General features: G+C 44.5%; 2 protein-coding genes across 4 annotated transcripts in view; one reads left to right on the top strand and one right to left on the bottom strand.

The window, feature by feature from the left end:
- Nucleotides 1-16,123, top strand: part of LOC114598132 (nuclear body protein SP140-like protein) — a 402,008-nt gene that overhangs the window by 97,216 nt on the left and 288,669 nt on the right. The gene's annotated exons all lie outside the window — the stretch shown is intronic.
- The window catches only part of INPP5D (inositol polyphosphate-5-phosphatase D), a 60,121-nt gene that overhangs the window by 10,951 nt on the left and 33,047 nt on the right, over nucleotides 1-16,123 (bottom strand). For both annotated transcript variants that reach the window (XM_028730711.2, XM_028730712.2), the window contains exons 13-21: nucleotides 14,438-14,555; nucleotides 13,321-13,417; nucleotides 10,839-10,977; nucleotides 4,742-4,850; nucleotides 4,287-4,375; nucleotides 4,019-4,100; nucleotides 2,941-3,030; nucleotides 2,706-2,819; nucleotides 548-630 (exon numbers count right to left, since the gene is read on the bottom strand). In XM_028730711.2, the coding sequence (XP_028586544.2) occupies nucleotides 548-630; nucleotides 2,706-2,819; nucleotides 2,941-3,030; nucleotides 4,019-4,100; nucleotides 4,287-4,375; nucleotides 4,742-4,850; nucleotides 10,839-10,977; nucleotides 13,321-13,417; nucleotides 14,438-14,555 (921 nt within the window). The remainder of the gene's footprint in view (nucleotides 1-547; nucleotides 631-2,705; nucleotides 2,820-2,940; nucleotides 3,031-4,018; nucleotides 4,101-4,286; nucleotides 4,376-4,741; nucleotides 4,851-10,838; nucleotides 10,978-13,320; nucleotides 13,418-14,437; nucleotides 14,556-16,123) is intronic.

Genomic DNA, 16,123 nt, shown 5'->3' with positions numbered 1-16,123 from the left:
ATAATATCTCTCCCACATGATTGTGTGTTAATTTTATTTATGCAACTTTATTGTGTACCTTGTTGTACCTTTTATTTCAGTATACCCTCCATCTGGCCCTACAATCTTAAGAGGCAAAATGCTTCCCTGCTGTAGCACTCAAGCAATGGGGAGGGTGCTTGCTGAACTAACAAAAGTGGTGCTATACACTCAGCAAAACGACCTTGTAATTTTGAGGATTTCCCCCCTAATTATTTTTTAAACTTCCTGTGCACCTCCTCCTCTGTTGCTGAATGTTAAAAAAGAATTTGGTCAATTCCACTTCCCTGCTGTTCAGCAGCAGGGAAGTGAAACTGACACAAACATTTCTGTGCAGCAAGATGATTTGCTTGTCTGTCTATTGAGTACTGGATGTAGCACAATCAGAGACACGTGGAAGGATTGTACAAGCAACAATGGTGACCGAGGATGAACTTTGCACAATCTTTTGTGCTTTTATATAAACTGCAGCAAAGCTACAGATGGAAGACATTTGTTAAAATAAGCATGAAACATACTGCAAGGCTACCTTAGGAAGGGCTTCAACAAACTTCACCACCAGTTCGCCTTCGTTTCCTTCCTCATTTTCTCCCTCCTGGCTCTTGACAAAGCCTGCAAAAGTGTGAGAAAAGAAAAATCATTTGCCAGCTGAGAAATGCACAACAAGCACACACATTTGCAAAACTAAAATAAAAAAACTTGGCAGCAAATGGAAACTGCTAATTATTCTGCTTTCTGGACACAAAAATGGGGAGCATTTGTGTGTACAAGAATCTGATTCTATCAGAATGTTTGCAAAGTCCATTTACTGAGTCCATTTGTTGAGTCCACCTTACTATATTGTCTTTTTATTATTTCCTTTCATTTAATAAAGGTGTTAGAAGTCTCAGTGCATGCGTGGACAAGAGGAAAAGGAGAACATAACAGCTCTTCCTACGCCACTCAAGATAGCACATTTTTGAAATTCTAATTTAAGATTCCTAACACATGGTTTCCATAGAAATGTATGCAAATCTCTGTATATTCCCCCCAACTTTTTTTTGTGTGTGGAGCTGGATTAATCGATCTCTGTGACATGTGAATAAGAGTACAGTAGAGGCATGCTATTTTTCTTTGCAGAGGAAAGAATAGTCAACAGACTTTGGGCATGTACTCTCTCACTGCATAAATGGCTCAGATTCAGGAATTCATACAATTTCCAGCATTGATGTACGGTTCTGCTTACAAAACAAACAAAATGATTGTCTCCCAAGGCATCAACTGTTTTTATTGGCTGCAATTCACAATGCGATTAAGCTGCAGCATTCCAATTTAAGTTCTGATAAAATACAAGGCAATTCTCCCAATCTTGGGAGAATCCATTTACATGGCTACCCCTAATATTTTTCTGCCCAAGTTGCTCTGCTGTTGTGACAAAGGAGGCTCTGAATTGCTTGTCATGAAGATAGAAAACTGATTTTGCATGCCACTGCAAGCCTTCCAATTTAAGGTAGAGAGGTTTTGTGCAAGGACTATGCAATCTGGAGACAAGAAAAGCAAAAAAATGACCTCTCTCTCTCTCTCTCTCTCTCTCTCATACACACACACACGAGAGAGAGAGAGAGAGAGAGAGAGAGAGAGAGAGAGAGAGAGAGAGAACAAGTTCATTCTCCTACAGTGAATATAGTCATTCCACCAAATGCTGTGTACTACTACAGTGGTACCTCAGATTACATACGCTTCAGGTTACAGACTCCACTAACCCAGAAATAATACCTTGGGTTAAGAACTTTGCTTCAGGATGAGAACAGAAATTGTGCGGCAGTGGCAGGAGGCCCCATTAGCTAAAGTGGTGCTTCAGGTTAAGAACAGTTTCAGGTTAAGAACGGATCTCCGGAACGAATTAAGTACGTAACCAGAGGTACCACTGTATTGTACAATACAGAATTAGGTTTAGGACTAGAAATGACATCTGTTGACTGCACTATGCTACCTTGAATGGTTTCAATAACTTGGTATATGTCCAATATAACATAGCAATGATGGACTACACCCACATCACATTTTCTTCCAAGCTCAGACCAGCATGTATAGTATTTCCCCCTCACTTCTTAACCCTCACAATAACTGTGTGGTAAGTTCCAAAGCATGGTCTGAAGGTGCATGATGCAGCAACCTTGTTGAAGCCAATAAGTCTGGTGAGCGCCAGAATGGGAGGCAACCCTCTGAGAGCTCTCTATATATATCACCTTCTATGGTATAACATAAATTAAAATACGTGATTTATGGAGAAATATAGGGATTTGCCATGCAGCAGCAGCAGACTAAATTGCAGGGTCTGTGGCTAGTCTCAGTTGCCTGGCTGGCTTGTGTCCTTTGGATAATAAAATTGTAGGGCTTTTTTTAAAGGTATACTGCATGTATGAAACTTAAGTGATAACAAGAGAAACAGCCCTGATGATGAAATTTCAAGGGAAAGCAACAAATAAAAATTGGCAAAATACAGCAATTAACACCAAAGCGTTACTACAACAAAGAATGAAGTATTTCAAAAGACAAAGTGGATATATTCTGATTCTCTCTCTCTCTCTCCCTCCCCGCTTTTGAGTTTGTCAATAGCCCCCCTTCTGCAATATTGTCCCTTCTGGATAACCTAAACATCATTAGAGCTTCTGTATAATAAAGACAAACGGTGGAAGAAACAGTACTTTCTAGGCAGCTGGAGTAGAACTCAATGTAGAATTTTGTCTGAGACTTCGTCTTAAGGGTGGCGCTGCAGCGCAGGAACTCAATCTGTCCCAGGGAGTCTGTGTACTTATCATCTGGAGAAAAGAGGACACTTGTTCAGGTTAAAGATAATAGTTTTTAAGCAATGAATGAGATTGTTTTCTACTACATCTTTCTTTATTAAGGGCAGGGAAAGCTTGCATTGCATTTGCTTACCATTCTTCGAGACAAACTGAGAGGTGACAGCAACCTCAAACGTAGCAAAGACAGGACTGTGATCACTTGTCATGATGTCACTGGTGCATCCTAAGAGGAAAGTCAGATTCTAAGCACCTGTTTTTCTTGACCTCCCCAAGGATGGAGAGAATAATGCAATTGTCTGTCCTATACGCAGAGTTATCTATGGAAACAAGAAGCCCCATCTGTTCAAGGGGGTTGTGTACTAGATGGATCAGTCCATCTAGTACACAAAAGTTTTCTGACACCAGGCTTTGGACATGGTTACTTGAAACACCACATGTTCCTGAACAAATCAGTCCAGGTGAGTCTTGGGGACCTTCTTCAGATTTCACCCCTCTCTGAAATAAGATAGGTGGTGGTGGCCAATTGCGGGGCCTTCTCTGTTTTGGCACGACACATTTGGAATCCCTTCCCTAGAGAGCTTTATCTTATACCCGTTTTAATTTTCCTGTCATCACCAGGTCAAAATGACCTCAGATCATTGAGTATTTGCTGTAGAACTATAGTTTTACGGCATTTCATGTTATAGTTTGCTATATATCATGATTTTGATAAAATATTTCCTAACTGTGATTTTATTTTATGTGTGTCATTTTGGTAAGACTCTGACAGCATTTGCCGGAGAGCTGCTTATAAGCGTTTGATTGGGAACACATTAAAAATACATTTAAAAGACAAACAAACCCAGAGGCCGGAACTGGGAACCAGGATTAAAAAGCACTAAACCACCAGCAGCCCTCTAATGCTACACAGCTTTTGACTCAGGGAAAATGGGATATTCTACAGGTTACTGACGGTAGTGAGGTTCTTCCTGCTTAGTGGCAGCGGGCTAAGAAGGTGTTCTAACATCTGCAAGGTGCATTCCCAGTTATCACACAGCCGATTCTCTCCCCGCTACACATCCAAGTTTTAGGAGCAAGCATTCCAAGCCAGAAACGACAGGGTGCATCCGTTGCTGAGAACTTGGCAGCGAAAGGCAATAGTACAGATTCAGCTCTGAATCATTTCCGTTTAAACCAGCTTTGCTGCTATTCCCAATCTGTTCTCTACCCACCATAAGATTGACACACCACATGCACCAGGGGATATGATTTCCAGAGCACTCGATCACACCAGGATGGCAAATTGTATTTCACCTGCAAACAAAAGGAGAATCAATATCGAAAACACATCACTCCACAAGAAGGAAAGCTCTGGTGCCAAAAAGCTAGCAGCTTGTTCCCAATTAGAGTTCTTTCACGGTGCTCCTCTATAGAAAGAGGAGCAGTTCTGGCAACAGACGCCATTTGAAACATCGTAATATGCTGGAAGATATGGCATACCCCTGTTGCTTTCTGCTTGGTGTAGACATAATGCTCCCGGGTGTTCCTTTCAAAGCGATAGGTTGGGGCAAATGTTATTTCTTCCTCCTCTGAAAGAGACAGATGGCTAGTTATTGTTTTAACCAAAACCTGGGTACACATGTCAAAGCACATCATGCAGGTTACTTCAAATCAATGTATGGGGCAACTCCTAGAACACAGTTAGCTGTTAGTATATGGTCTCTCACCATATGGATCGGGCAATTTTCTTAACGCAAAGAAATCAGTTGCATTGCAAAGAAAAAAAGGATTGTCACAAACAAAACATTTACCACATGTGTCAGTTTCTATACAGAGCAATTTAAAGCAGGTAATCACTCTCTCTACTGAGATTACTCTCTCAGCGATTACCCCTTTAGAAGGGTGTTTTTCAATGGCAGAGTAAAAAAGGGCAAAGGAATAGAAGCAGAACTTACCAAACTGCAGAAACACCTTTTGATCCCTCTTTTCAATGAGAAGCTGGTCGTAAGGCAGTAGCTCTGTGTACTGCATCTGTTTGATCTTGTGGACGATATTGTCTGCTTCCTGATAACAAGGAAATGTCATAATGGCAGATGTACCACTCTCTTTTCTTAAAAAAAACAAAAAAACCTTCCTGGTTAATAAATAGCACACTAGCATCTGAGGCCACACAAATCTGTTACTGAGGCCCAACTACATCTGATACGCAACTGGATCTCCTGACACTTTGATTCTCAAAACTGGTTGATAGCAGCGGTACATTTTCCAATCCAATTTACATACATTTTTCAAAGTTGCTGCAAGGGCTAAGAGCAACTTGGAACAGGATCAGGAAAATGACATGAGGAAAAGAGGATTTTTAAGGGATTTTTTTTAAAGGATTTTCAAAAGCCACCCCAAAGTGTTCCTGCTCTGATTCCATTTGAAGCTTCCTGTAGCAAGTTCTAAATAACAAACTAAGAACCTATCAGTTTCCCCCTGTGTTTTGTGTAGTTCCTATCCTTGGTTGCAAATACACCATCAAAAATGTTATCACCCTGGAATAGAGTTCAATGGGGCTTACGCCCGGGAAAGTGGATATAGGATTTCACCCTCAGGTGTTTAGTTTCCTAGGAACAAAATGTATTTGCTATATTGATCTCCTGATTACACTGCACCCAGTATCAGCACCCATTACGCCTCTCGTAACACCCCTGACCATCCCTTGGTGCTTTCCCAAATATCCCTAACAGTCTTCTTCCAGCTTCTTCTTCCTGCTTGGTTACTCAGCAACTGCAAATAGCCATGCTTTCCTTTAGGCTCCATGATACTTGCTTGCTTCAACTTCAGTAGCAACCACATATCCAGAGAAAACACAAGTCAGGTTTCACCCAAGCTCAAGGGGGTGGTGTATGTGTGAGCATAATGTATGGAGAATGATTCTAACGTAGGGTCATCACTAAAATCATGAATGTCTGCATGAACCCTAAGAGTGTGACCTAATTCAAATCTCATCCCACCCAAAAACTCATTAGGTGACAGGGATTCTCTCAGTTTCAGACCTTTGCTTGCTATATGAGGATGGTGTTATATGTTGGAGGAACCTCGCTAAACCCCAGAAATTAAAAAATTGATTATTTGGCGTATTGAAGGGAAGATTGTAGGCCACTGGAAAAATGCAAACAGTGCCTCACCTGGGATAGAGGCATTAGCCCTACAAAAGGTGTTGATGGCCCATCTAAGAGGAATCTTGGGCCTGGGCAGACAAAGATTGACAAGGTGATGCTGTGTGGGTGTGAGGTGATAGGGAAAGAGTGCCTTTAGCAAGGTGTGCTGGGAAGAAGAAGGAAGAGAACAGAGAGAGAGAGAGATCCATCTTGGGCAGGCTGAGAGAGAGATGCCTTTGACTCCAGCACTGAACTGCTGTGGGGAACAAGCCCCTCTTGAGATGGCCAAGCTGTAAGATGGGAACTCCCTCCATGCAGAGTGAAGGTGTAAACATATGAATAAACCATAATTCTTAAAAGTTACGACCATCTCTGCCACGTCTTCAATGCTTCAAAGGAGGATGGGTTCTGGATGAGGGCCTGGAACCCCCTGGAATTTGTGGGATTTGGAACTTAACAGGTTAAGTTTTTCCCATGATGCCACAGCATTCTGACATCAGCTTTTAGAAGCTGGGAGGAGCTGGGAGGAGTTACGTTCAGTTTCTCTCTGTGTGTCTGAGAGAGAGGGACATGTTTGCAATGGCTGCCAGCAGTGATGGCTGAAATGTTTCAATAAAGAGCTGTAAATAGACAAACCTGACTGTGTGTGTTTGGCAAAGGACGTGATAGTTTTCCCGCTGTGTCCAACTCTGCTAAGCCGTGAACTGGAGGGAGCAACAATGGCGCAGCTTTTGAAGAAGTGTGCCGGACCCGTTGTAAACTGCTGATTGACGTTCGTAAAGTAATCAGAGGTCACGGCTCATCGATCAAGCTCTGCAGATCGAATTTCGCCACAGGTTATGGGTACTTAATTACCGCTTGTAAACCTATCACGGGAGCTTTGAAGTTGCGGTTTAGAGCAACGGAGCACGGCAGGAGACGGAGGCCGGAATCTGAGGCAAGCAGCTGGCTGAAAGACGCAAAGTGTTTGCCTGTGCTGAGGACTCGTTTCTCCACGGACAGGAGCCAGAGGAGCTGGTGATTTGTGAGTACAGCTTGGGGCCCCTTGGGAGAACGGGAGAAGATGGCAGAGAGCCAGGATATACCGGTGGAAAAGCTCACTCTAAAGAGTTGGGCAACCTGGAGGCAAAGAATAAAGGGGTGGTTCCTGGTCCATGGGCTTTGGGAAGCAAGCCAGAGGGAGCCACTACCACCAACCCCCAGCGCTAAAGCGGCTGGAGACGTTGCAGGCTGTGAAGCTGCGTTGCCGGAAGATAGCCAGCAGAAAATGCAAAGAGAGCTGGATATGCTCAAGGCATGCGTTGATGCATCGCTGAGACCCCACTTGGAGGGTGTGAAATCAGCGTGGGCTGCCTGGAATGTACTGAAAGGTTTGTGCGAAGTTTCAGCGGGAGGCCAGGGCCCTGCAGACGCTGGACTAGAAGCCCCTATTCCCCAATCAGCCTCAAGGAGCGCTGATGCGCAGATCGGGGGGGGGCAAAGAGTTCCAAAGGCAAGTTTAAAGGACTTTCCACTTGTGCTGAAACGAAGAGCAGCTTCAAGGGGGGCGAGGCTGGTGGGAGGCGCCGTTCCAGAAGGAGGAAAGCCAGGCCAGCTGGGAGCCCCGGGCAGTGTTTTTCCACTGAAGTTCGTTGTTGCTACATTTGCAAGTCAGCTGACCACGTACGTCGAGATTGCCCCCACCGGAGCAGAGAGGCAAGGCAGGAATTTGCCAAGGACACTTCTCATGGGAACCAGTCGGGTTTCCATGGCAACAGGCCTGGGAAGACAGGCAGGCGTGGAACTGAGTCTGGTGGACGTGACAGACACCAGGAGGAGACTTATCAACTCGCAGCTAGTCTGGCATTGTCTGGGGACAGCTCAACCAGCTGTGGGACAGGCTCAGAGCTTTGTTTTGTAATTGACTCTGCAGCAAATTGCAATTTGATTCCAGATACCCCTGCTGTCGAGATGTGGAATTGCAAGGCAATTCCGGCTGGGAAAACTGTACTTTTTGCAAATGGACAGAAAAAGAATGTAACTAATGCTGGCAAAATGTATGTTTCTATTTTACAGGAGAAGTTGGACTTTTGTACCGTTCCTGGGATGCACCACTGTCTTTTATCTGTGCCTTATTTGTTGAAAAAGGGGTTTAAGGTTTGTTTCGAAGATGCTGTCTGCACAATCTCCAAAGGAGGGAGGATATTTGCCAAGGTTGAAAAGGGGCAAAATGATCTCTTTGTTCTTAAAACACCTCTGGAGGGTGAGGGGAAGGTTGGGAAAGCACAGGCTTTACGTGCAAAAATTAACAACCACGAGCAATGTGCCCATGCGTGGCATACAAGAACAGCTCATGGTTCCCTAGAGGAACTACAGGTGCTGCCGGAGGTTTCCAAAGGTTGTAAAATTACAGAATGTGGATATGCTGTAAGTTGTGAAACCTGCAGGCTGGCAAAGGTAAAAGGATGCAGTTATCCAAAAGTGAAGAGGGTAACTGCAAAACCTTTTGAACTGGTCCACATAGATTTGTGGGGTCCTGTAAGGGAAGCAAGTCTGGGAGGTGCAAGGTTTCTCCTGACGGTGCAGGATAATTTTACACAGAATTCTTGGACCCATGGTCTCAAATCCAAAGATGATGCAGCACAGCTGATCAAAAGATGGATTGAGGGGGTGGAACAAATGTTTTCCACCAGAGTGCAAGCAGTGACCAGTGATAGAGGAGCTCAATTTACAGGGTCTGCTTTGCAGAAATTCTTTCACAAGAAAGGGATACGTCACACAGTGACTTCACCCAATCAGAGAGGGGTGGCAGAGCTGAGAAGTGAGGCTCTGGTTCAGGCTGCACAGGTGATGCTGGCAGATGCTGGGTTACCTCCAAAGTTTTGGCTGGAGGCAATCAAGTATGTGGGCTTCACCTGGAATCGTACCTACAATTCACTGGTAGGTGACACACCTTTTGGGTTGTTGCATGGCAGGAAACCCCAGGTTCATTTTTTGCGAATGTTTGGTGCAAGTGCGTCTGTGCCGGTACCTACTGCTTTGCAGGGGCCAGATGGATCCAAGTTCCAGAAAATGATCTTCTGCGGGTATGAGCCAGCAGCACGTGCATGGAGGTTTGCATATCCATCAGGTGATCAGAGTAAGGTGCTGATCAGTAAACACGCTGAGTTCTATGAGCAGGATAAAAGGTCAAAAACTGCTGTCCAGCGTGATCTGCTCTCAGAATGTCTGTATGATTCTGAGGAGGAAAGGGATGCAGAGGCTGATCCCAGTGATGAGGACCAGGTCCAGGATCAGGGTTCAGAATCCGATGATGACGATCAGGTCACTGACCAAAGTCAGGAGCAAAGTCAGGAGCAGGATGAGGTTTCGGTAGCTTCTCCACAAGATGTTAAGAGAGCACCCAAAAGCGAGCCTAGTTCTCCTGTGAGTGTAATGGAGAGGATTCGAAAACGCTTTAAGTCAGAGGGGGAATCCCGTGATGCTGAGGACACACCTTCTGGTGGCGGTGAGTCAGACGTAACATCTGAGTTTGTGCCTAGAAGGTCCAGTCGCACAACAAAGGGTGTTCCACCTGAAAGATATCAGGCCACAAGTGCGTGGATAAGTTTCGCACAGTGTGATTCTGAGAGTGTTGAAGGGGTTCAACAGGTGCCTGGGAAAAATGCTGGAAAGAGGCACAAGGCAAAGGGAAAGGTGTTGAACTCAAAAGGGTCTTGTCAGAATGTGCGGCAAAGGGGGGTGTGGGATTTGGAACTTAACAGGTTAAGTTTTTCCCATGATGCCACAGCATTCTGACATCAGCTTTTAGAAGCTGGGAGGAGCTGGGAGGAGTTACGTTCAGTTTCTCTCTGTGTGTCTGAGAGAGAGGGACATGTTTGCAATGGCTGCCAGCAGTGATGGCTGAAATGTTTCAATAAAGAGCTGTAAATAGACAAACCTGACTGTGTGTGTTTGGCAAAGGACGTGATAGTTTTCCCGCTGTGTCCAACTCTGCTAAGCCGTGAACTGGAGGGAGCAACAATGGCGCAGCTTTTGAAGAAGTGTGCCGGACCCGTTGTAAACTGCTGATTGACGTTCGTAAAGTAATCAGAGGTCACGGCTCATCGATCAAGCTCTGCAGATCGAATTTCGCCACAGAATTTTGCTACTGCTCAGCAGAGAGTGGAAGTAGTGCCCAACTTTTGTAACAATATAATAACAGAAGTCTACTTTGCAAAATTATTGTAAGGATAGCCTGGTTAATGTATGTAGAATGCTCCAAACACTCACAAGAGTACTGCATAAATGCAAAGTACTATTAGCTAGTAGCAGAGTGCTGGACTAGGTAAAAGTAAAGGTACCCCTGCCCGTACGGGCCAGTCGTGTCCGACTCTAGGGTTGTGTGCCCATCTCACTTAAGAGGCCAGGGGCCGGTGCTGTCCGGAGACACTTCCGGGTCACTTGGCCAGCGTGACGAAGCTGCTCTGGCGAGCCAGCACCAGCGCAGCACACGGAAACGCCGTTTACCTTCCCACCAGAGTGGTACCTATTTATCTACTTGCACTTTGACATGCTTTCGAACTGCTAGGTGGGCAGGAGCTGGGACCGAAAGACGGGAGCTCACCCCGCCGCGGGGATTCGAACCGCCGACCATACGATCGGCAAGTCCTAGGCACTGAGGTTTTACCCACAGCACCACCCGCGTCCCTGGACTAGTGCTGGACTAGGACTTGGGAAACTAGGGTTCAAATCCCCACTCAGCCATGAAGCTTACTGGGGGACCTTGGGCCAGTCACTCTCTCTCACCCTAACCTACTTCAGAGGTTTGCTGTGAGGATAAAACTACAAGGACAAGGACCATGTACATCACCTTGAGCTCATTGCAGGAAATGTGGGATAGAAATGTAATAATAAAATGCAATAGTAAATAAACAGGCTCTCTAACCGCTGTGGGTAACTCTAGGCGATAGTTCAGGTCTCCCAGCCAAAACAGATGAGTAAACCGGTGGGTGATGTTAAATGGACTCAACTTCTTGTCTCCCAGCGACAGAAACCGCAGAATACTTGTGTAGTTCTGGTTCCGCCTATTAAAACACAAGAGCAACGTTCAGTATACCATTTTATTATATGGCCTCTCACCAGCAGCATTATCAGCAGAGACAGTTGCCACAAGACAACAGTGGACTAGATAAGCCCATGAATCTTTCCCTGTCTTGGCTCTGGCTAAAGCCTCAGCTTCCCAAAGGCAATATACAGCCAGACAATCAGTTCAGTATAGCTATAGGAGTAACTTGTCTCTGTGCATTATTATGGAACTATCTGATCCAACTATCTGATCCACTAGCTTGGCATTGTACACATTTAAATGGAAGAAGTAGCTGCTTGGTTGCCAGAAGAAAAGGTTTATGGGTTCTGTTTTTCTGTTTCCTACTGATAGTTAACCGAATGGTGAAACTGGTCTAAACTTGAAGGGTCAGCAGCTTGTGGTATAGTCCGTTTCCTCTAAAGGAAAGCTTTTTTTTAAAAAAATGGCATTCACTGTGGAAAAAAGAGAAAGCACATACTACTTAAATGTATTGAATAAAAAGTGAGAGCTATTTAAATGGCAGGGAGAGAAGGGAACCTTGCCTCCATTCAAATGCCCTAATGCAATCGAATCTGCAGAAAAAGTGGCAGCGTTAATTTACCATACATACTGTCTCTGTGTGAATTTATTTATTATTTGTTTGTATTTATTTTCTGATAAGCAGTCAGGAGTACTTCAATACCTTCAGAGCTACTGCCACATTGGGCCTTGCACAAACAAATAATACGGGACAACCGCCAAGCCTGGGGTACCTTGTTGCAATCTATGAGGACAGAAGGAAGACCTTGAAGTATGTGTTGCCATGGGAATTTGCAACTGCTTCAGGAAGCAAAAATTGGGGCATGTAAAGACGGAAAAGTACTGCGATATAACACAGCTCGGCTCTTCTGCTTTATATTGGCATGTTTGCACGGTTTCTATTTCTGGAGCACACAGCAAAGGGAGGGCTATACATTGAGTCAACAAACAAGCGAGACCTGTAAGCACAAACAGTTACAACCCCTCTGTTCCTGTTTTACTGGAATGTTCCCTTCTAAACCACAGGAAGAAACAACAATGGAAACCCAATCTTCAGCTATTCACTTGTTGTTTTTAGAAAAAGAAGAAACTGTACAATCACAGTTACAGATTCTTCAGCTATCTAGCTACAGTTTGTAGCCTGTGTCCATGCCCATGTGTGTGTATCACTGTTAAGTTGCACATGGTGGGGAGATGCTGTATAGCAACTCTCTGGTGCACTGAAATTTTCACCCCAGAAAAATGAAGACATGTTTAAGGTGCCTAGGACTTACTTATCTGCCAATGTTTGTGAATTTTGTTTACACCACCAGCAGGACTGCAGCCTCAGGTCTTTGGTCCAAATAACCATCTGGGCCAAGATAAATAATCTGTGCCTCTTTGTATAGAAAAAAAAGCTTTTTGAATACATTCTATGTGTTCATACTTCAGCGGGGCTTCTTGTTCCAAAGAATGCAGCTCAGGGTCATTAACAGCATGCTTAGCACTGGCCACTTTCCTTTGTCAGAAAAAGCAGCTGCACAGGGCCCCAATCCAGTTGGGACTGCAGTGCATGGGAAGAAGTTTTTCTTTTAAAAAAAATTCCCTGTGCAAAATTCCACCCCACACCCTGGTGCTATTTGCTGTCCAAATGTGCTATTTGCAGAAACCAGCACCTTTAGTGAAGAGGTAAACAGAGGAAAGGATTCTCCCTTTCCATTGGGTTCCTCATCCCTGAACTAGATGGATTGTTGATTTGCCCCAGCTGGGGCCCCTTTATGCCCCAGCCCTATATTCTTAAAATTGGAGGGTGGCACTGTGGGTTAAACCATAGAGCCTAGGACTTGCCGATCAGAAGGTTGGCGGTTCGAATCCCCAAAATGGGGTGAGCTCCCGTTGCTCGGTCCCAGCTCTTGCCAACCTAGCAGTTTGAAAGCATGTCAAAGTGCAAGAAGATAAATAGGTACCACTCCAGCGGGAAGGTAAACAGCGTTTCCGTGCGCTGCTCTGGTTCGCCAGAAGCGGCTTAGTCATGCTGGCCACATGACCCTGAAGCTGTACGCCGGCTCCCTCGGCCAATAAAGCGAGATGAGCGCCACAACCCCAGAGTCAGCCACGACTGGACCTAATGGTCAGGGGTCCCTTTACCTTTACTTACTAAATATCTTTACTAGAGATAAGACGTGCAAGGATGACTATTTGAAATTCTTCCCATGCGTTTCTTTTCTTGTTCAAATAATACCCAGACCACTACCAAGCTGTCACATCTAATTTGAATATTTGTACTGATAGGAACCTCTCTGTCAGCAACTGCAAGGCTCTCCAATGGCCCTCAGAATTTTACCTGTGTTTCTTCTCACTTCCTGAAGTCAAATGGCTGTTCACAAAACCAAATGAGGTTCCATTAAACATGAATGACACCCCAACAGCTCCTTTGTTGCCTGAGAGGTAAAACAAAACAAGAAACAGAGAGATTGAGAAATCAATCCAACCCCCAGGGCTAACTAGAACAGCAAAAGACTTCTAAAGTGGAGTAGCGGATGCAGAGAAGAGGAAACCAGAACAGCAGGACTTCGCATGTGTAATGCAGAGTTCCACTGAATATTTTCTTCCCAAAGCTTAGGAAAGAAAGTGAAAGATGAATTTCCCTCTGCAATTGAACAAAGTTCTATTCTTCCAGTTACAGATTTTTCAGCAGAGCAAGAAACCCTACGGTTTTCATTGATGGGGCAGTTCCTGCAAATTATTCCTGTGAATAACATTGTAGTGGAAAAAGGATTTATATATATTTGCAAGGATGCAAGGTATTCCTGAATTCCCATCATACTCACATCTGATCTGACTTATGACGGTATCAATGGAATGATTTGTGGGAGCACATCGATGAGCACACCTCTAACACTGAGAGTACATTATTGCATGCGAGTACACTAGCACAAATCACTGTAGGATTATATCAGCTATTATAGTACATTTCCAGAGGATACATACCATACAGTATCAGTAATTTTGCTGACAAAGTTGAAAGAAGAAGCAGTGACTTTCAAGAGTGGTTATGAAAAGAAGCATATCTTATGATACTCTTTCATATTCTGTTTCAGTCTTTGGCTTCCTCTCATTTATTTGAATGTATAACCTTTGAGATCCAATGTAGGATTTTTTTTTTTTAATTTAAAAAGGATCTATGTGGCCAAAAAAAGGTAAGCCTGCCCTCCATACCTTCTGCCCCGGTAAGCCAGCAAGGCTTTGGAAGTGGTCTTGCCACTTCACACACAGAGACAACCCCAAATCGCACCGTTAGAATAGTGCACAAATGAACCTTGGGCTCGGGTGCATGTTTTAGGGCAGGAAATCCCATCGCTGGGAAGCAGGTACTGAAAACACCACTCTGCATATCTTTCAACCTTGGGAGACTTGTTGTGCTGAGAGTGTCTGTCAAGTACATTTTGTGCAAGCCTTACCCAGTCTGTTTGCAATTCCTGTCTTCACGTTGTCAATGCAGAGGTGGCTTATGCGATTCTCATGTTCTGGCTTGGCCAGGACAACAATCCTGATGTTCCAGAGGGTATGGATTGCTACCTAATCAGGAAAAAGGAAGTCAGCTGTCACATAGTTTGATGCAGCTGAACTGTAATTGTTAAGTTGTGGGTGAATATATCAGACAACACAGCGATTCTTCAAACAGCTCTTGTTTATTCACAGGCCAGGACAGGACAGGACAGGACAGAACAGAACTAAAGGGTTCAGTCAGCCTGCTTATATAGAGCTCCAGTACAACATAATTGTAACAACTTTCTAAAACTATCCAATCACTGAACGTCACTTTCGATCCCTTATTTGCATAACTATCTACAGTACCCCCCTGCTGGCCCAGGGTGAGAACTTCAGTACATAACAGTAATATAGCCGAAAGCCATAGTAAAGGTTATTTGTATTATGACAGAGGTCTATACTAAATCCTCCTCTAACATACCTCTGGTTCTCATTTTAGGGGAATGGCTGTAGTTCATTGACCAAGTACCTGCTTTGTATGCAGAAGGTCCCAGTTCAACCCTTGGCATCTCCAGGTAGGGGTGGGAATATCCCCTGTCTGAAACCCTGGACAGCTGCTGCCAGTTAGTGCAGACACTACTGAGCTAGATGTACCAATGGTCTGATTCAGTATAAGGCAGTTTTTTATTGTCTAAGCATGCGACCCAAATGAGAACGCTACTGAGTTGTAGGCCATGCTAAAGCACATTTAAAGCACATGACTTCTCTGAAAGAATCCTGGAGACCCTAGTTTGTAAAATGTGAATGAGAATCGTAGCTCTTTGAAGGGTAAACCACAGTTCCCATTATTCTTCAGGGGAGAGTTTGCGCTTTAAATGTGGGGTGTGGATATGACCCTCATTGCGTACAGAAATAAACTACTGAATGGAAGTTGGGTTCAAGATATGCCCTGCTTTTCGATAACGACTGGCACAGCATATTCCTGCTTATGGGGAACAGCATTTATAGCAATAGCATAAATTCAAGTGAAACACAGGGTGCCCCCCATATTATACCCAAACTATATTTTCCTAATATTAGAAAAGCAGAATCAATTTTGATCTTTCACATCCAGTGTAGAACGATAATTAGCGGTGTAAGATTTTTGACCCCAATAAAATATGTGCTAGGGACGCGGGTGGCGCTGTGGGTTAAAGCCTCAGCACCTAGGGCTTGCCGATCGAAAGGTCGGCGGTTTGAATCCCCGTGGCGGGGCGCGCTCCCGTTGTTCAGTCCCAGCGCCTGCCAACCTAGCAGTTCGAAAGCACCTCCGGGTGCAAGTAGATAAATAGGGACCGCTTACTAGCGGGAAGGTAAACGGCGTTTCCGTGTGCGGCTCTGGCTTGCCAGAGCAGCGATGTCACGCTGGCCACGTGACCCGGAAGTGTCTCCGGACAGCGCTGGCCCCCGGCCTCTTGAGTGAGATGGGCGCACAACCCTAGAGTCTGTCAAGACTGGCCCGTACGGGCAGGGGTACCTTTACCTTTACCTTTTAAAATATGTGCTGTAGAGTGGCTAGGGTAACCCAGCCAGATGGGCAGGATATAAATAAAATAATAATAATAATAATAATAATAATAATAATAATAATAATAATAATAATAATATGTCTAATA

Source organism: Podarcis muralis, chromosome 6 (assembly GCF_964188315.1).
Source record: "Podarcis muralis chromosome 6, rPodMur119.hap1.1, whole genome shotgun sequence".
NCBI classification, from domain to species: Eukaryota; Metazoa; Chordata; class Lepidosauria; order Squamata; family Lacertidae; genus Podarcis; species Podarcis muralis.
This window is presented reverse-complemented; position numbering and strand designations above follow the sequence as displayed.